The 19,536-nt window shown below is 43.5% G+C and overlaps 1 protein-coding gene across 1 annotated transcript in view; it reads left to right on the forward strand.

The window, feature by feature from the left end:
- The window catches only part of LOC105024825 (dynein heavy chain 8, axonemal), a 37,874-nt gene extending 18,340 nt beyond the window's left edge, over positions 1-19,534 (forward strand). The window contains exons 49-93 of the mRNA XM_010895049.3: positions 23-184; positions 303-549; positions 2,022-2,263; positions 2,541-2,681; positions 2,870-3,101; positions 3,302-3,444; positions 3,608-3,742; positions 3,876-3,998; positions 4,836-5,049; positions 5,147-5,256; positions 5,538-5,701; positions 5,820-6,012; positions 6,177-6,299; positions 6,507-6,637; positions 7,623-7,776; positions 7,852-8,016; positions 8,295-8,521; positions 8,694-8,812; positions 8,939-9,042; positions 9,147-9,323; positions 9,486-9,653; positions 10,400-10,615; positions 10,736-10,873; positions 10,963-11,090; positions 11,217-11,388; positions 11,499-11,654; positions 13,368-13,523; positions 13,948-14,130; positions 14,252-14,357; positions 14,492-14,744; positions 14,993-15,183; positions 15,473-15,594; positions 15,708-15,826; positions 15,953-16,155; positions 16,273-16,346; positions 16,557-16,709; positions 16,855-17,010; positions 17,101-17,217; positions 17,347-17,448; positions 17,567-17,727; positions 17,836-17,992; positions 18,209-18,361; positions 18,598-18,787; positions 18,968-19,089; positions 19,170-19,534. Of these exons, the coding sequence (XP_010893351.3) occupies positions 23-184; positions 303-549; positions 2,022-2,263; positions 2,541-2,681; positions 2,870-3,101; positions 3,302-3,444; positions 3,608-3,742; positions 3,876-3,998; positions 4,836-5,049; positions 5,147-5,256; positions 5,538-5,701; positions 5,820-6,012; positions 6,177-6,299; positions 6,507-6,637; positions 7,623-7,776; positions 7,852-8,016; positions 8,295-8,521; positions 8,694-8,812; positions 8,939-9,042; positions 9,147-9,323; positions 9,486-9,653; positions 10,400-10,615; positions 10,736-10,873; positions 10,963-11,090; positions 11,217-11,388; positions 11,499-11,654; positions 13,368-13,523; positions 13,948-14,130; positions 14,252-14,357; positions 14,492-14,744; positions 14,993-15,183; positions 15,473-15,594; positions 15,708-15,826; positions 15,953-16,155; positions 16,273-16,346; positions 16,557-16,709; positions 16,855-17,010; positions 17,101-17,217; positions 17,347-17,448; positions 17,567-17,727; positions 17,836-17,992; positions 18,209-18,361; positions 18,598-18,787; positions 18,968-19,089; positions 19,170-19,457 (7,290 nt within the window). The 3' untranslated portion in view covers positions 19,458-19,534. The remainder of the gene's footprint in view (positions 1-22; positions 185-302; positions 550-2,021; positions 2,264-2,540; positions 2,682-2,869; positions 3,102-3,301; positions 3,445-3,607; positions 3,743-3,875; positions 3,999-4,835; positions 5,050-5,146; positions 5,257-5,537; positions 5,702-5,819; positions 6,013-6,176; positions 6,300-6,506; positions 6,638-7,622; positions 7,777-7,851; positions 8,017-8,294; positions 8,522-8,693; positions 8,813-8,938; positions 9,043-9,146; positions 9,324-9,485; positions 9,654-10,399; positions 10,616-10,735; positions 10,874-10,962; positions 11,091-11,216; positions 11,389-11,498; positions 11,655-13,367; positions 13,524-13,947; positions 14,131-14,251; positions 14,358-14,491; positions 14,745-14,992; positions 15,184-15,472; positions 15,595-15,707; positions 15,827-15,952; positions 16,156-16,272; positions 16,347-16,556; positions 16,710-16,854; positions 17,011-17,100; positions 17,218-17,346; positions 17,449-17,566; positions 17,728-17,835; positions 17,993-18,208; positions 18,362-18,597; positions 18,788-18,967; positions 19,090-19,169) is intronic.
- Positions 19,535-19,536: the final 2 nt, after the last annotated feature.

The following is a 19,536-nucleotide window of genomic DNA, read 5'->3' on the forward strand; positions in this document are numbered from 1 at the left end:
CTCTGTTGATTCTCTCTGCTAGGTGGATGAGGACGAGCCTCTATTTCTCAGTCTGATTAGTGATCTGTTCCCGGGTGTCCAGCTGGATGGAAGCACCAACGCTGAGCTACAGGTTGCAGTAGCCAACCAGGTGGTGCAGGCAGGCCTTGTCAACCACCCTCCGTGGAACCTCAAACTTGTTCAGGTGATACATCAGGGCCATTTTAGTAGGAAGTAAAATAGGAGCAGATTAGGTCACTTGACTGCAATTTCACTGGCTGCTTTGCAAGCCCTACTATTACAGATAATGTTTTGTGTGTCAGCTTTACGAGTCATCGCGTGTGCGTCATGGCCTGATGACGCTAGGCCCCAGTGGGGCTGGCAAGACAGCGGCCATCAACATCCTGATGAGGGCTTTAAGCGAGTGTGGAGCTCCCCACAGGGAAATGAGGATGAACCCAAAAGCCATTACTGCCCCCCAGATGTTCGGGCGTCTGGACCCTGCCACCAACGACTGGACTGATGGCGTCTTTTCCACGTTGTGGAGAAAGACTCTGAAAGCCAAGAAGGGTACAACTGTCTAACTCTAAATGAATGTTTGAATACTGTGTATGATTACTTGAAGGGGTATTGCTCAAATGGTTCCAGCTTCTGAATCAGGTTTTTCTCTTATTAGCTGAGACACAGAGCTTCAGCGAGAGTAGTAATTTAATCTCATATACACACGTGGACAAAATTGTTGGTACCCTTCTGTTAAAGTAAGAAAAACCCACAATGGTCACTGAAATAACTTGAAACTGACGAAAGCAATAATAAACTAAAATGTACTGAAAATTAACTAATGACAATCAGCAATTGCATTTGAATTGTGGTGCAACAGAATTATAAAAAAAAAACGAATGAAATTGGCCTGGAGTTTTGTCTCATCTGTCCAAAGCACATTTTCCCAGAAGCTTTGCATTTTGGCAAATTCCAGTCTTGCTTTTTTATGATTTGCTTTCAACAGTGGTGTCCTCCTTGGTCGTCTTCTATGAAGTCCACTTTGGCTCAAACAGCGATGGATGGTGCGATCTGACACTGATGTACCTTGACCTTGGAATTCACCTCTAATGTCTTTGGAAGTTGTTCTGGGCTCTTTGGTTACCATTCATATTATCTGTCTCTTCAATTTGTCATCAATTTTCCTCTTGCGGCCACATCCAGGGAGGTTGGCTACAGTCCCGTGGACCTTAAACCTCTGAATAATATGTGTAACTGTAGTCACAGGAACATCTAGCTGCTTGGTGGTGGTCTTATAGCCTTTACCTTTAACATGCTTATCTAAAAAAAATTCTAATCTCCTTAGACAACTCTCTCCTCAGCTTTCTGTGGTCCATGTTCAGTCTGGTACACACCATGATAACAAACAGCACTGTGACTACTTTTCAGCCTTTAAATATGCAGACTAACTACTGATTACAAGTTTGAAGACACATGTGATGCTAATTAAAGGACACACCTTAGTTTCATTTGTCCCTATGGTGATTTCTAGGGGTTCCATCATTTTTGTCCAGGACAGTTTCATTATTTAGTTTTTTTAAATGATTCTGTTGCACCACAATTGAAATGCAATGGCTGATTGTCATTAGTTACTTTTCAGTATATTTTTGTTTATTATTACTTTCGTCAGTTTCAAGTTATTTCAGTGACCATTGTGGGTTTTTCTTACTTTAACAGAAGGGTACCAACAATTTTGTCCATGTGTGTAATATATATACGGGATTCACGTTTTCGGGAAAAAAAAGTATGTAAACTACAAGAAATCAAAAACTAGCAAGTATTATTGAAAGAGAAGTGTGATTACCTTCTCTCAATACAATTCCCAAACAGTATTCAATATTTAATTATATCAGAATATTTCAACATACATGGTAATTTGTTTGAGTGTCAAACAGAAAATATATTACTGTTGTAACTTATTTACTTTCAATCTTCTGTAGGCAAATTAATTAAGTACTCCTTTAACTAGTCCAGTTTCCAGAAAATCCCTCTTTTGGTTGTAGGAGAGTTCATCTGGATTGTTTTAGACGGGCCTGTGGATGCCATCTGGATTGAGAACCTCAACTCCGTGTTGGATGACAACAAGACCCTAACCCTGGCCAACGGTGACAGGATTGTTATGTCCCCGGCCTGTAAGCTGGTGTTTGAGGTGCACAACATGGACAATGCCTCCCCGGCCACTGTGTCCCGCGTGGGGATGGTCTTCATGAGCTCCTCGGCTCTCAGCTGGAGGCCCATACTGCAGGTATGACAGGGCTTAGTCAGTAACACAAACAATCCCTATTATGTTGTATTCCTTATTGTACTCAGGATATGGATAGTGTATACAGTAGTTTTTACTTAATTTCAATTTGATGTTTTATTGGTATGAACAAATACTAAAATACAGGCCATTTCTATATGTGCATTACACAGAGCTCTTAGCATGCAAATTGAAGAATGCAGTGGTCAGTGAATCCCGTAATGAGCTTGTTCCTAGTGATAACATAGTTATGTGATTTTGTGTGTTCTGTATGTTGTAGGGGTGGGCTTACAAACGCAGTGCAGCAGAAGCAGACAAAATTATGATTCTGTATGATAAAATCTTTGAGGATGCCTACGTACACTTGAAGCAAAGCCTCAAGCCCAAAATGGAGCTTCTGGAGTGCAACTACATAATGCAGGTATACACTGAATTTATTTCAACTTTTTAAACCTTTAGTTAACCATACTTTTGTTCCAATATCTAGACTAGCATCGGTAAAAAGAAGTCTTCCTTGAGATGAAAAATCTCAAATGTTCTCCTTTTAAACCGTCCCTTTTTCTACTAAACATGATAACTTACCCCATCTCTTTCACTGTATGTGTTTAGTCAGTGAACCTGCTTGAGGGCCTGATCCCTGCCAAGGAGGCCGGGGGCCTAGTCAGCCACATGCAGTTGGATCGTCTCTTTGTCTTCTGCCTAATGTGGAGTCTGGGAGCCCTGCTGGAGCTGGAGGACAGAGAAAAGCTGGAGGCCTTCCTCAGGGCCCACGAAAGCAAGGTGGATATTCCCCGCACGCGACCAGGCGAGACCATGTTTGAGTACATGGTCAACCAGAAGGGTAAGTTCATAAAAGGCACAAAATGGGCCAAAATCTGGATAAATCCTTACCTTGACTTAAAAGGAATGTAATGGTTCTATTTTGGCCAGTAATTGTTCTGTTTTGGCCAGTTCCCACTGGGTCTTTTTCCTTGATCCCTCTGCGGTAATGTACTGTATCTGGGCAGGGCTCTGTATATGACACAGGAGTATCTGTTTCAGGGGAATGGGACCATTGGAATAACTATGTGGTGGAGTATGTCTATCCTGCTGACTATGTGCCAGATTACCCCTCTATTCTGGTGCCCAATGTGGACAACACCAGAACCAGTTACCTGTTGGAGACTATTGCGAAACAGCGCAAGGTACTCTGAAACACACATACAGCTCCGGAAAGAATTAAGAGACCACTCAAAACTTTTTTAGTGCTCTCTTAATTCTTTCTGGAGCTGTATGTGTGGAGGTCATTTGGGTTATGTGGTAGTTAATTTGCTGGTGTGGTCATAATGTTTTTTTTTTTTTTTACAGGCCGTTTTACTTATCGGTGAACAAGGAACTGCCAAGACAGTGATGATCAAAGGCTACACCAAGAAGTATAATCCTGAGACAGACCTATCTAAATCACTGAACTTCTCTTCTGCTACTGAGCCTAAAATGTTCCAGGTGAGATATACGTACATCAAATACATTACAGAGTAGAAATCATATCATTCAGTATAATGTAAAGCTCAATGTCAGTTCAGTGCTATTATACTGTTTCTGATGAGATGTCATGGGAGTGTTGTGTTCATCACAGAGAACAGTGGAGAGCTATATTGAGAAGCGAATGGGCAGCACCTATGGACCTCCTGGAGGACGTAGAATGACCATCTTTGTGGATGACATCAACATGCCCATTGTCAATGAGTGGGGTGACCAGGTAATGTGGTCAAAGCAACGACTCAAATTAAGAGTATCGTAGTTTGAGGACCTTGTAGTGCAGTGGTATTCGAATCGTACCCTACGAGGTCCAGAGCCTGCTGGTGTTTTTGATCTACCTCATTGTTTATTGCACCCACCTGGTGTCCATGATGTAAATAAGACCCTGCTTAGAGGGAGAAACGGAGTGGTACTGGCTTTGAGGTCCAGATTTGAATACCACTGTTGAAGCAGTTCTGGACCAATTCTGAATAACATTTCTGGTTAATAGGACGCCATCGATTTGTGCATACTAGCTGAAGTAGCTCGGTCTCCTCGTTCACCTTGTCTGCGAGGAGCTACGGTGAAGTGTGTGAAATTGGGGATTGAATTTAAATAGATTCAGAAATGGAAGGCATTGGTGCAGTCAGAAACGCTGATCTAGCCAAGTGGATATTAGTCAAATCCATCATGATTTATTTATTACAACAGGCCCACAATGTAGTTACTGAAATACAACTGAAATATATTTGGCTGATTTCACTGTAACATTTAGAAATGATCTACATTTTAGAAGTGACTACTTAATGCCACCTTTTACATCCAGTGGTGGTAGATTAAGTTTTTTCAAGCTGTAAAGCATGATGATGGCATGAACAATTTGTAGTTGACATCTATATAAGCATTGAACTCAGATTTGTACCATAACAATCTGAAATACACATACAAACAGTAGCCAATGCAGGGTAACTTGGCTGGGGGACAGTCAGAAGACACAAGCTCAATTACAACTTAGAAAAGACAACTCCCTCCACGCTTCATAAGTTACAACAGTCTTTCTTTGTTGTTCTACACACAGATCACAAACGAGATAGTCCGTCAGATGATGGAGATGTCTGGCATGTATAGTCTGGACAAGCCAGGAGACTTCACCACCATTGTGGATGTGCAAATGCTGGCTGCTATGATTCACCCTGGTGGAGGCAGGAACGACATCCCCCAAAGACTGAAGAGACAGTTCACCGTGTTTAACTGTACCCTGCCGTCCGACATCTCCATCGACAAAATCTTTGGTAGACCACTCACTGAATTGTTTCCCTCTGGCTGTGATGCAGCGAACAAGCTACTTAATATTACAAAGACTTACAGAAGAGTGCTCTATTTCCACAGGCGTTATGGGCTGTGGATACTTCCACGAATGCAGGGATTTCAAGCCAGAGATTTCTGAAATGGTGAAATATCTGGTGTCTGCTGGTAGGATCCTGTGGCAGTGGACGAAGGTAAACACTGTCTACGGATTAGCTGGATGTGTACCGTCTATCTGGGTTTCCATCAGATGTCAGACCATAAAATGAATTAGAAACAATAAATGGGAGTCTTGGCAGCCAAATTGTCAGTGAGAGAAGTGGGACTCGTTCACCCTTTTCATAACATAGAGTAGCATAAACATTTCTATGAGAGAAACTGATTTGGGAGCAGGCTAGGATTTTATCAGTACATGAAAACGCAATGTCACTACATGTTCTCAAGTATACCCTATCACTCGGATGTCATCAATCAGGTGAAGATGCTGCCCACACCTTCAAAGTTCCACTACATCTTCAACTTGAGAGACTTGTCACGGATCTGGCAGGGCATGCTCAGCATCAAGGCAGATGAGTGTGACGATATCCCCACTCTGCTGGCTCTGTTCAAATGTGAATGCACCAGGGTGATTGCAGACAGGTATATGACTGGAATTAATGGTGTCCCGGTGAATCACAATATTTAATAAATGCCTCCATAATCCAGTCCATGAGAATGAAACCAATGACTATATTGCGACTATGCCCCTTTGTTGCAGGTTTGTCTGCTTGGAGGACAAGGTGTGGTTTGAGAAAACCATATGCAGGGTAATCCAGGAACACGTGGACCCCAGCCTGGTTCCTGACATCCACCCTGACCCATACTTTGTGGACTTCCTGAGAGATGCTCCTGAGCCAACAGGAGAGGAGGCAGATGACTTTTGTTTGGATGCTCCCAAAGTTTACGAAATGGTAAAGATTCAAGGAATCATCAGTAAACTCATTACTGACCAAACTGGGTCTGGTTTTCTAGAAATGCTTAAAGTCATGGAGATTTTCTGTCCAGAACTGCGCTTAACTGGTGTCTGGAAAGCAATCTGTAAAGGTCTATGCACAATCTATTTACCTCATTTTAGTTGCCCAGTTTTGACTTCCTGTGTGAGAAGCTGGTTATCTATCAGAGACAGTACAACGAGGGGGTTAGAGGGGCCAGCCTGGACCTTGTGTTCTTCAATGACGCCATGACTCACCTCATCAAGGTGAAAAAAGTCAATTTATTTACTGTATGATTTATGCTTTAGTGTTCTGGTTCGGTGTGATCTGTGAATCTCCTAAATGGCAAGGCCTCCGACAGGCCCGGTGGCCCTTGAAAGGCGTCACTGTAGAATGTGTTCAGGTGGACACAATAAGAGTCTGTTCTACTAAAAGATGTTTTGATGAGAATGTGCATGCATCCTGTACCACAGATCTCACGTATCATCCAGACAGACTGTGGCAACGCTCTGCTTGTGGGAGTCGGAGGATCAGGAAAACAGAGCCTCACCCGCCTGTCTTCCTTTATCGCCGGATACAGTATATTCCAGATTACCCTGACCAGGTAAGTACATATTTGAAAACCCACACATAGGCTATACATACTTTAAGTTACAGTTGAAGTCAGTAGCCAGTAGGCTGTTGTAGGCCTATTGGAGTGCTCTGCCAACAAAACCAATTGAGCATATTCTATGAAGTTTTCACTTGTAAATTGCTTTTACATGGTATAGCCTAGAATACATTTTTATGTAAGGGCTTGACATTATTCATGATTTTCTAATTGGTCTGTAACAACAGGGACAAAATAGGTGACTTTAAATTGCATTGTTTTAGGTTTTATGATGCAAAACAAACACTTATAACAGACAAAATAATATTCTTTATTACCACGAGACCTACAGAGGTTAAGACAATGTAGGCAAGGCTTTGTCGTGAACAAGCACACTGACACTTTAAGTCATGAACAAGCACAATGACACTTCAATTCAGTAGGTTCTCGACTCCAAGCCTGGGAACCCAGACTACTGCTTGTTTTCTCTTCTACCTGATAGTTAATTACATTCACCAGGCCTTCCAGGTCTAAATTAGTCAATATTTAGAGGGCTTCAATGAAAACCAGAAGTACTTTGGGTCCCGAGTTCTGGAGTTGAGAAGCACTGCTTTACGTCACAAACAAGCACATTGACACTTATGAAAAAGCTTTTCGCCTAACTCATGTTTTCTAAAGACAGCTTAAGTGTTGTGCTCGTTTAGGATGCAATATCTCCCCCATTGCTTACTAATACTGGCTTGCTAACTGGCAAAGAAAATCAACAAATGTGCTATGATGTGAACATCAGTTTGTAAATTGCATCAACTCGAGGGTTGGAAAAGGAAACATTTTCATGAGCAGCAAATAATCTGGAAAATATCAAAGATAAAGATCATCAATTATCGTAATGCAAATTAGGCAGATCATGTATTTCTGTGGTTTGACAGTAATTAATTGGTGCTCCAGATACTAGAGATATTCAAATGGTTTGCAATGCCTATTTTTTGTTCTCTATCAGGACATACAACATCAACAACCTAATGGACGACCTGAAAGTCCTGTACAGGACAGCCGGGGTGGACGGCAAAGGCATCACCTTGATCTTCACAGACAATGAAATTAAGGACGAGGCCTTCCTGGAGTACCTCAACAACGTGCTGTCGTCTGGGGAGGTGAACAAGTCACCTGAATGTTATCCGGGGATTTTACAAAACGTTCAAAGTTGATAGTGATGCGTTGGTTTGCAGGTGTCAAACCTGTTTGCCCGTGACGAGCTGGACGTGATCACTCAGAACCTAATCAGTGTGATGAAGAAAGAGCTGCCTCGTGTCCCACCCTCCTTTGACAACCTTTATGACTACTTCATCTCCCGTGCCAGGAAGAACCTGCATGTGGTACTCTGCTTCTCTCCGGTAGGATTCAGCACCTAAAATATAAGAACGCCACCATGGCTGTCACCGACGAATTGTTTTATGTTTTACTAAAACAGGTGTACATTGATCTGTAAAACGTATATATGTTCTCATTTAAGAGTGGAATAACTGAGGAGGAAAGGAGCATTTCAGCATTTCACCCCCCAAAAAAAAGTTCAATAAGAAGTTTTGTGCAAGCAATATTTCAGACCAGTCTACACGTTTTACTTTGAACAGTGTTTTTATTTACCCTCCAACTCTTTATTTTCCCCTGACAGGTTGGTGAGAAGTTCCGCTCTCGCTCCCTGAAGTTCCCAGGTCTGATCTCAGGCTGTACTATGGACTGGTTCACTCCCTGGCCCAGTGAAGCTCTGGAAGCTGTGTCTCAGCACTTCCTTTCTGACTTTCATATGGGGTGCTTACCCGAGGTCAAAGCTGCAGTGGTATCGGCCATGGCCGTCTACCATGACAAAGTGTCGATCACCAGCGAGACCTACTTTGACAGGTAGTGAACGGGAGTTGGGAACTGTAATGCATATTTCTTCAAACCAACATAACATGTATACATCAAAATCAATTTCAAATGGTTCAGTTAAATTAAACAAATGCTGTCTATTTCTCAAACTCAAAGCCCTGTCTGAATGACCTACAACAGTGTTTTAACTTGTCCGTGGCAGGTTTCGAAGGAGAACTCACGTGACCCCAAAATCGTACCTGTCTTTCATCAATGGATACAAAATAGTATACAGTGAAAAATACAAATGTATCAACACGCTGGCTGAGCGCATGAATGTTGGTAAGAAAATCCAAAGAAGTGGCTAGAAGCCCAGGGCAAACGATAAACTTCATAATCACTGATTATTGTAAAGATTGTGCACTTACTGGTCAGCTTGCAGTGTTGTGTAAATTCTTTGTATTACAGGTCTAACAAAATTATTGGAAGCGAGTGACTCTGTGGCTCAGCTGTCCAAAGACTTGGTGGTGAAGGAGAAAGAGCTGGCTGTAGCCTCTGTCAAGGCATCCAAGGTGAATAAGGGAAATAGAATAGAAACCATAGAAATAGAATCAGTTTCCTTCTGTTTCTCTGCACGATCAACCTTTTGGTGTCTCACATTGTGTTGTCTGTGCAGGTGCTTGCTGAGGTGACGATAAGTGCAGGGGCAGCCGTCGCCGTAAAAGCCGAGGTCCAGGTGGTGAAGGACAAAGCCCTCCAGATTGTGGAGGACATTGACTCAGAGAAAGCCTTAGCCGAGATCAAGCTTATAGCGGCTAAACCAGCTTTAGAGGAGGCCGAAGCCGCTCTGAATGTGAGTCTTACTCAATGAAACGAAAAGTTGAATACGAAATATTTTCGGTCATGTTCAATTAGGCACCACACAAGAAAAAGAATGAAACAGGAAGGGTTCTGCTTTTAAACCTTTTCTGGTACATGTCCTAATGATCACAACCCTGTTGTATATTCTCCTCAGACCATTAAAGCGGCTGATATATCCACAGTAAGGAAGCTGGCCAAACCACCTCACCTCATCATGAGGATTATGGACTGCTGTCTGCTGCTCTTCCAGAAGAAGCTGGACTCAATTACCATGGACCCTGAGAGACCCTGTCATAGGCCCTCCTGGGGAGAAGCACTAAAGGTAAGAAAGGTATCTGCCCAAGTGGTAGGTTTTTAATCTCCTCAACTTTGGCTAATGTTTTTTTTTATTTAAAAAGCAGGGCATACTATGCTTTCATTGTAAGGGGACGAAAACACAACCTAATCTATACCAGGAAGATTGTTGTAGTATTTCTGTAACTGTATATAACAGTGGTTGTCTATGGGCATATGGAAACCCCAGGGTTTCTTACCTGACTCTTCTCCTGATGGTTTATACATGAACAGGTAGCAGATAGGAGGTAACACATAAACAAGTAGCACAAGAAACAGAAAACAGATAACAGTTCACCAACAAATAATTAAGTACTGTGCGACAACCTACTAGAATGCTCTGGCCTACCAATACACAGCACAAAGTATCGTGGAACGTAACAACCATAAACATGGTAAATTCACTGTCACAGGTACTACCTCATTCAGTGTTTAAGTAAGTCCACTCCTTATCAAAGTCATATGGAAAATGACAAAAAATTTAACAATATAAAATGCACAATAATATAAAATATAAACAAGCCATCAGTGTTGTAAAAAACAGGGTCAAAGAATTTAGTGGTAAACCAAACATTTAATGTATATGACATGTGCATTACATGTATTTGCCCAGTTCATTTCTGTATATTTCATTGATTTATAGAAAATCATTGATTGCTTTGTGCCAGACCCTAAACTGTCTGTGGTAAAACCTCTAAGTGCCAAAAGTGTTCCTTTGTTTCTTCTGCTGTTTAGCTGATGAGCGGCAGTGGTTTCTTGGCTTCACTGCAGCAGTTCCCCAAGGACAGCATCAACGAGGAGACGCTGGAGCTGCTGCAGCCCTACTTTGAAATGGAGGACTACACGTTTGAGTGTGCCAACAAGGTGTGTGGCAATGTAGCCGGCCTGCTCTCCTGGACCTCCGCCATGGCCACCTTCTTTGACATCAACAAGGAAGTGCTGCCGCTCAAGGTACAGAAACCAGCCCGGAGGGATGTTATCTTCTGAAAGGGAAGTGGCGTCATGACGCTATTTGTGTGCATGTGTGTGATCTGATGTGAGACATGCTTTCTTCTTTCTTTTTGTGGATAGGCTAACCTGGTTGTCCAAGAGGGTAGAATGGTGGTGGCCAACGCTGAGCTGGCTATTGCCCAGGCTCAGCTGGATGAGAAACAGGCAGAGCTGGACAACGTTCGAGCCAAGTTTGAAGCTGCCATGAAAGAGAAACAGGTATTTTTCAATAAGGAATCATGAGAGAGAAATATAATTGTATATTCAGAATAGAATTTCCTCGGTAGATGAGCTTGTGATATTTGCAGGACTTGCTGGATGATGCAAAGATGTGCAGGAATAAAATGGTGGCAGCGTCAGCACTCATTGATGGGCTTAGTGGAGAGAAAGTGCGCTGGACTGAGCAGAGCAAACTATTTAAATCACAGATTAACAGGCAGGTTACAGATAAAGGACCGGTAACAATATGTTCAATTCATTTTGCAAGGCAACAATGCAGACAACATCTCGGCTCAGATAGATAGACCCATTAACCATCTGTTGTCATCCTTTCTTTGGACAGACTTGTAGGGGACGTCCTCCAGCTCACTGGCTTTCTGTCTTACTGTGGACCCTTCAATCAGAACTTCCGCAACATACTCCTGAAGGACATCTGGGAAGCAGAGCTGCGGAAGAGGAAAATCCCCTTCACGGATGACCTCAACATTATCTCAATGCTCGTGGACCCACCAACTGTAGGGAAGGCTGTTGATTGTGTTGAAAAGCACCACAGTGAATCATTCCCTTTTCTGTGTTACATCCTCAAGCACAGCATTGAATCACCCTTCCTTTTTCTGTGTGTCAGATCAGTGAGTGGAACCTGCAGGGACTGCCAGGAGATGACTTATCGGTGCAGAACGGCATTATTGCCACCAAGGCCACAAGGTTCCCTCTCCTCATTGACCCTCAGACCCAGGGCAAGGCATGGATTAAAAAGAAGGAAAAAGCCAATGAACTGCAGGTAGACCACAAACCTCTTGCATATAAACAGAGACACAAGTAGGCCAAAACAATGATATACTGTAAGTAAACACTGCTCAAAGAAATTAAGGGAACACTTAGATCACACATCGTGTCTCAATGAACGAAATATATTTAAGATCAAAATCTTAACTGTGCATTGTGTAATTCGTTGAGAACAAAATTACATTGCAACGGTCAATGGAAACCAAAATCAACAACCGATTGAGGGCTGGATTCAAACTCACACTGACAATTGAAGTAAACAATTGAAATCACAGGCTGTTCCAACTTGTGGGAATTTCATCATGGAAACTCATAATGTGACTCAGTATTGTGCATGGCCCCCACGTGCCTGTATGCACTCCCGACAATGTCAGAAGTGCAACTCCTGATGAGTCGGTGGATGGTGTCCTGGGGGATCTCCTCTCAGACCTGGAACAGGACATCAGTGAGCTCCTGGACAGTCTGTGGTGCTACTTGGCGACATCGGATGCATCGAAGGCACTGGGCCTGTCAATGTCATTAATGCTTTCGTCATCCAGGAAAAGCCTACATCCTCTGGCCACATGAGGCCGGGCATTGTCCTGCACCAGGAGGAACCCAGGGTCCACTGCACCACCGAAGGGCTGACGATGGATCTGAGGATTTCATCTGGGTACCTAACAGCAGTCAGGGAACCGTTGGCTTGTACGTGGAGGTCTGTGTGACCCTCCAAGGATATGCCTCCCCAGACCATCACTGACCCTACGCCAAGCCAGTCATGCTTGATGATGTTGCAGGCAGCATAACGTTCACCACAATGTCTCCAGACTGTTTCACGTCTGTCACGTGCTCAGTGTGAACCTGCTGTCATTTGTGAAGAGAACGGGGCACCAATGGCAGACATGCTAATTCTTGTGTTCTCTGGCGTATGCCAATCAAGCTGCACAGAGTTGGCCTGTGATTGGCATACGCCAGTGTACAGGTCCCACTAGAGGACTTCGGGCCCTCATGCCAACCTCATGGATTTAGTGCTTGACGGTTTGGTCAGAAACATGCACACCAGTAGCCCGCTGGAGGTCATTTTATAGGGCTCTGGCAGTGCTCCTCCTGTTCCTCCACACACAAAGGAGCATAAACCGGTCCTGCTGTTGGGTTGATGCCCTTCTATGGCCCTGTCCAGCTTTCCTTGTGTAATGGCCTGGCTACTTGTATCTTCTCCATGCTCTTGAGACTGTACTGGGAGACACAACAAACCCCCTTATGACTGTACATATGGATGTACCATCCTGGAGGAGCTGGACTACCTGTGCAACCTGAATGGGCTGCAGGGACCACCTTATGCTACCAGCAGTGACAAGAACACTAGCAAAACATTTTTGATGTCAGCCAGGGCTGCCTTGTTATGTATTGCTCTAACGTCCCCTTGTGGTAGGTCTGGCACAGGCGAGCTCAATAGTGGCTGCTGGCTGGGGAACGTATTCACGTACAGCTTGTTTGCCAGCTAAAACTCCTGGGTCAAGCAAGCAGTGTGAAGCAGAACTGCTTGGCGAGTTGTGCATCAGAAAACACGTCTTGATATTCTACTTTCCCTCAGTTGTTATGGTGTTATTTCAATTAGGCAAGGCCATGATCGCAGATTGTGAAAAATTCAGTTAAATTGGAAACAATAAATGCAATGAAATTAGGAGGAGTTTTGCCTTACTCATCACAACCACGATATCTCTTGCAGGTCACATCCCTCAACCACAAACACTTTCGTACCCACCTGGAGGACTGTCTGTCGATGGGACGACCTCTGCTCATCGAGGATGTCCGAGAGGACCTTGACCCTGCACTAGACAACGTGCTAGAGAAGAACTTCATCAAGTCTGGCTCCACCTATAAGGTACGGTGGCCTCCAGAATGTTTGAACCCCTTGTTAAAGACGTCGTTGTTGTTTATAATCTTACACTTAAAGTATGGCAGAAATCTCATTTTTAAATGAGGTTGATGAAAAAACAAAACCATTTTGGGCAGATCTAGAAGAAGAAATTGGTTGATTTTACTACTGGAATATCCATCAACGACCCAGATTTGGAGTTTTCATATCTAATTTAAGGTACTCATTCAATATCCGAATATAGTTCTTAATTTATAAAAAATAAAAATGTCACCTCAATTGTTAGATTTCTTTCATATTTTAAGTGTAAGATCAATCTGTTAAACAACAATGTAATTTTTTCATAGCTTTTTTTGCTGCTCTTCACCAAGAGGGGAATAAATCAGGAGGGCACTGAGCTCATATTAAAACATGTGCTTATTGGTTGTAGGTGAAAGTGGGAGACAAAGAGACAGATGTGATGAATGGCTTCAAGCTTTACATCACCACCAAGATGCCTAATCCGGCATACACTCCCGAGATCAGCGCCAAGACCTCCATTATAGACTTTACCGTCACCACGAAAGGTCTGGAGAACCAGCTGCTTGGTCGAGTCATTCTCACCGAGAAATATGTAAGCCTTCAGATACCCAGAAACTTTTCTTTACCCATACAGTATGAATTTCTCTGTTCAGGACATCATAGGCGTTGGTTTTGGGTGTTGTTGGCAATGTGTTTCCATGATGCTGCAACAGGAGCTGGAGGCAGAGAGAGTAAAGCTGATGGAGGATGTGACGGCCAATAAGAGGAAGATGAAGGAGTTGGAGGACAACCTGTTGTACAAGCTCAGCTCCACCAAGGGTACTGACACAGTGTTATGGACAGGATGTTTGGATAATGTCTCATATACTCTAACTGCTTGTGGTGAGATGGTGTGTCTTTGTGTATTTGCGTCTACATGTTTGCATGAATGCTTGCTGACTCTGTGTCTCCAGGCTCTCTGGTGGATGACGAATCCATGATCGGCATTCTGTCGGTGACGAAGCAGACAGCCAGGGAGGTGAGCGAGAAGCTGCAAGTGGCAGCCGAGACGGAGGTAAAGATCAACACTGCGTCTGAGGAGTACCGGCCGGCCGCCTCGCGTGGCAGCATCCTCTACTTTCTCATCACCGAGATGAGCATGGTTAATGTCATGTACCAGACATCACTGGCACAGTTCCTAAAGATCTTCGACCTCTCTATGGCCAGGTAAGTAGGCTAACAGATATGGGATTTATTAGTCCCTGATCATCATACTTTTATATTTTATCATCAAGTTAAACTGATATTGATGATTGTGATGCCTAATGCATTGCACAATTGCATTTATACTAAAATGATAAAAGGACATAGAAGAGCTGTAGGTTCCAAAAACAAATGTTTCATATTTTTATGAATATTCCTGATATGACTTGTCACTTCTAATCAACTATATTTGTCTTGTTCACCTTGCATAGGTCAGAAAAGTCTCCTGTCACTCAGAAGCGTATCTCTAACATCATCGAGTACCTTACCTTTGAGGTGTTCCGTTATACGGTCCGAGGGCTGTACGAAAACCACAAATTCATCTTCACACTCCTGTTGGCCCTCAAGATCGACCTCCAGAAAACCATTGTCAAGCCCAATGAGTTCCAGACCCTGATTAAAGGTATAAGACCGCGTACGCCATCCAGCAATAAGTTACTTTAGTTTAATAGTAATACAGCTCTGGAAAGAGTTAAGAGACACTGCACCTTTTTCTTTCCTTTCCAGAAAAGTCGAAAAGGAAGGTTTTGAGTGAGGAACAAAAGTATTAATATTAAGAGACAAATGCAAATTCACTCAACTTTCCTTTTCAACTTTTTTGGTCTCTTAATTTTTTTCCGGAGCTGTATATTAGTATTTATTTCTAGTAATATATCAACATGTAAAAATGCTAAATTCCCTCTCTGTTTTAGGGGGTGCTGCTTTAGATCTGAAGTCGAGTCCTCCCAAGCCCTTCCGTTGGATCCTGGATCTCACATGGCTCAACTTAGTGGAAGTCAGTAAACTGCCACAGTTCACTGAGATCATGAACCAGGTCAGGCTGAACTCAATTAGCGTTCACTAATATTACTGCTAACATCAGCAATGTTCACAAAACTGACCTAAGGAGTACCCTCCGGTGTCCTAACTACTATATTCACATTGTAGGTTTCTCAGAATGAGAATGAATGGAAGATGTGGTTTGATATGGACAACCCTGAAGATGGAGTGATTCCTGATGGATACAACGACGCCTTGGACGTCTTCCATAAACTACTACTCATAAGGTTAGCCCCTGCTTCTCAGGGTGGTTGTCTCTCATCCAGATACACCATCAATAGCCTTTGTAACCGGTTATCACAAAGGTTTTACAAGTGCAAGTTCAAAACCCTGGTTGATTGTCATCCTCATAGATCCTGGTGCCCTGACCGCACCTTGTCTCAGGCCAGGAAGTACATTGGAGACTCGCTAGGCACAAGGTATGCCGATCCTGTCATCCTAAACCTGGAGATCACCTGGGAGGAGAGTGACACGCGCACCCCCCTCATCTGCTTCCTTTCCATGGGCTCTGATCCCACCAGCCAGATTGATGCTCTGGCCAAGAAACTCAGACTAGGTTAGCCCTATACCTATCACCTGTCAGCCATTTTAGATTAGAGCTGTCTGAGGCCCATACACAATCACTGAGACGAGTCACATTGTAGTTGGGATATCGTGTTCATGTGTGTTGCAGAGTTCCGAGCCATATCAATGGGCCAAGGTCAGGAGATCCATGCAAGGAGGCTCTTACAGACATCAATGACACAGGTGAAGTCTTTCTAAATAAATATGTCAATAACGTCAACAGAATAAGCCTAGTCTAGGACAAAAATATCAAGCTCAGAGTTCTCCATTGATCTAGATTTTTTTTTGTCCTAGACTAGGCTTAATCTGTGTCGGCGAAGCTGGCCCAAATAACACATAACGTTGGAATCAATTTCAACCTACCTAAAAGGATTTGCTTGTGTATACACACAGGGGGGCTGGGTCCTGCTCCAGAACTGCCATCTGGGTCTTGAGTTTATGGAAGAGCTGCTGGACACCATCACCACAGTGGAGACCATGCATAGCAGCTTCAGAGTGTGGATCACCACCGAGCCTCACGACCGCTTCTCCATCACCTTGTTGCAGGTGAAGGCCTTCCATCAACCTACAAAAAACACTCGCTGGTTAATATGAAACCTATCCATACCCAGCTAAAATACTGCTTTTTCAGATTTATTTTGTCTGGATACATCCTTTGAGAATTATTTACATGATTTGTTTTCAATTCCAGTCCTCCATCAAGTTCACCAACGACCCCCCGCAGGGGGTTCGGGCTGGCTTGAAGCGTACATTTGCCACAATCTCCCAGGATCAGCTGGAATTCAGCAACCTTCCCATGTGGAAACCCATGCTTTACAACATAGCCTTCCTCCACACAGTTGTGCAGGTCCAGCCTCAGCATCTCGGTACATTGATATTTCTAGATCTAAACACTAGTTGTTTTAATTGACAGATTTTGCTTTTGGTTTTTTTTCAGGAACGTCGTAAATTCGGGCCCTTGGGTTGGAACATCCCCTATGAGTTTAACTCTTCTGATTTCACAGCCAGCGTGCAGTTTGTGCAGAACCACATGGATGAGTGCAGCCCCAAAAAGGTACTTACACATATTTTAGGCAGTTAAATGACATTGATCCAGAAAAACATACATTATTGATTTCATATCTTTAGGTCTGTAACTCCAGTGTCCATACGTATCTCCCCAAACCCCACGTCTTTGTTACAGGGTGTCTCGTGGGTCACAGTGCGGTACATGTTAGGAGAAGTGCAGTATGGAGGAAGGGTCACAGATGACTATGACAAGCGGCTGCTCAACTGTTTCTCTCGGGTAATGTCTATTCTGTAAATGACACTGCCCTGATCAGTCTTTCATGAACTAAGCTCATTATGTGTGGAGGGCAATTCATTTTGTCGGCCGTGTGCTGAGCAGTTTGCCCTCCGAACAGGTGTGGTTCCACGCCAAGATCTCTGAGCCCACGTTCTGCTTCTACACGGGCTACAAAGTGCCTGTGTGTAAAACGGTGAGGCAGTACATGGATTACATCGCCACCCTGCCGGCGGTGGACACGCCTCAGGTGTTCGGCCTGCATCCCAACGCGGACATCACGTAAGACCCCGTATGAAGTCATCACAACGCTTCTGTCTCATCGTATCTACGCCGTGTCCAACTTAACTCTCAATATGAATACATAAATACAATATACTCCGTGTTCAGGTATCAAACCAACACCTCTGCTGAGGTTCTGGACACCATCACCAACATCCAGCCCAAGGAAAGTGGAGGAGGAGCGGGTGAGACCAGAGAGTCCATTGTCTACAGACAGGCAGAGGAAATGCTGGAGAAGCTGCCTCCCAACTATGTGCCTCACAAAGTCAGTTCTCTCTGTAAATAGACAATATGAAGCTGGGTCATGTCCTGTCAGCCACACCAGTATTGATATTATAATAAATCAATTAGATGTTCTTATTGCACATTTCTGTTAATACCCGTTTATCTAAATGTTTTAAACTCATGAAACACAGCATGACCCCGGGCTGTAAAGAGCATATACTCTTTTCTCAACCAAATTATATTTTGATGTGTGCAGGTCAAAGCCAGGCTGGTGAAGATGGGTGCATTGAATCCCATGAACATTTTTCTGCGCCAAGAAGTAGACCGAATGCAGAGGATAATCAGAGTGGTGCGCTCCAGTCTGATTAACCTCAAACTAGCTATTGACGGAACGATTATCATGAGTGAGGTATGAGCTTGCTAAAGCTGCCAGTGTAATGTAATAGGACATACAACATGTTAACCCTTTATATTGACTAGGATAATATAACATCTTAACACTCTATATTGATTCCTAAAATAGGTTAACACGGTTGTAAATAGTAATTTCTAGGTTTACTGAATGTTATAATTCTGTAATAGACAGTATCAAAGCTTATGAGTTTGTTTAGTGTTTGAATATTTGATGTTGTATTCACATCTTAGAACCTGCGTGATGCCCTGGACAACATGTTTGACGCGCGTATCCCCAACATGTGGAAAAAGATCTCATGGGAGTCATCCACTCTGGGCTTCTGGTTCACTGAGCTGCTGGAGAGAAACACGCAGTTCTTCAGCTGGGTGTTTGAAGGCAGGCCCAGGACTTTCTGGATGACCGGCTTCTTCAACCCTCAGGGTTGGTGCCACTAAACACAATGGGCATTTAGAATTTACCTGTAATTTTTAAGACAGTTTACCACAAATATATGTAATCTCAATCAAACACAGTGTATTAATGAGATATGACATTTGTTTTGTTCCATGTGTCTGATCTGCTATAATAATCCCTTTGTTGGCTCCCTCCATATGGCTGCAGGGTTCCTGACAGCCATGAGACAAGAGGTGACCAGGGCTCACAAGGGCTGGGCTCTGGACACAGTCACCCTACATAATGAAGTTCTGAAACAGAACAAGGAGGAGATCACTGCCTCTCCCACAGTAAGTAGCCTCATGTGCACTAGTTAGAATTTTCCCTTTAAAAGTCTGTGCCATCACATATACTCTTGTCTGTCTCTAAGGAGGGGGTCTATGTCTATGGCTTGTTCCTGGACGGAGCCGGCTGGAACAGAAGAAACTGCCGTTTGGTCGAGGCCACGCCCAAAGTGTTGTTCACCCCTCTACCTGTGATTCACATGTTTGCCATCAACTCTACCGCCCCCAAGGACCCCAAGCTCTACATCTGCCCTGTCTACAAGAAGCCCAAGCGGACAGACCTCACTTACATCACAGGGGTGGTGTTGCGCTCAATGCAGTCACCTGATCACTGGATCTTACGTGGTGTCGCACTCCTCTGTGACATCAAGTGATAGGCAACTACTGTTGTTTCTTTTGTGTTTGTAACCTCGTTTACTTTAAGTCAAATGTTAAAAAAATATATAATTCAAA

Source organism: Esox lucius, chromosome 18 (assembly GCF_011004845.1).
Source record: "Esox lucius isolate fEsoLuc1 chromosome 18, fEsoLuc1.pri, whole genome shotgun sequence".
In the NCBI taxonomy this organism is placed as follows: Eukaryota; Metazoa; Chordata; class Actinopteri; order Esociformes; family Esocidae; genus Esox; species Esox lucius.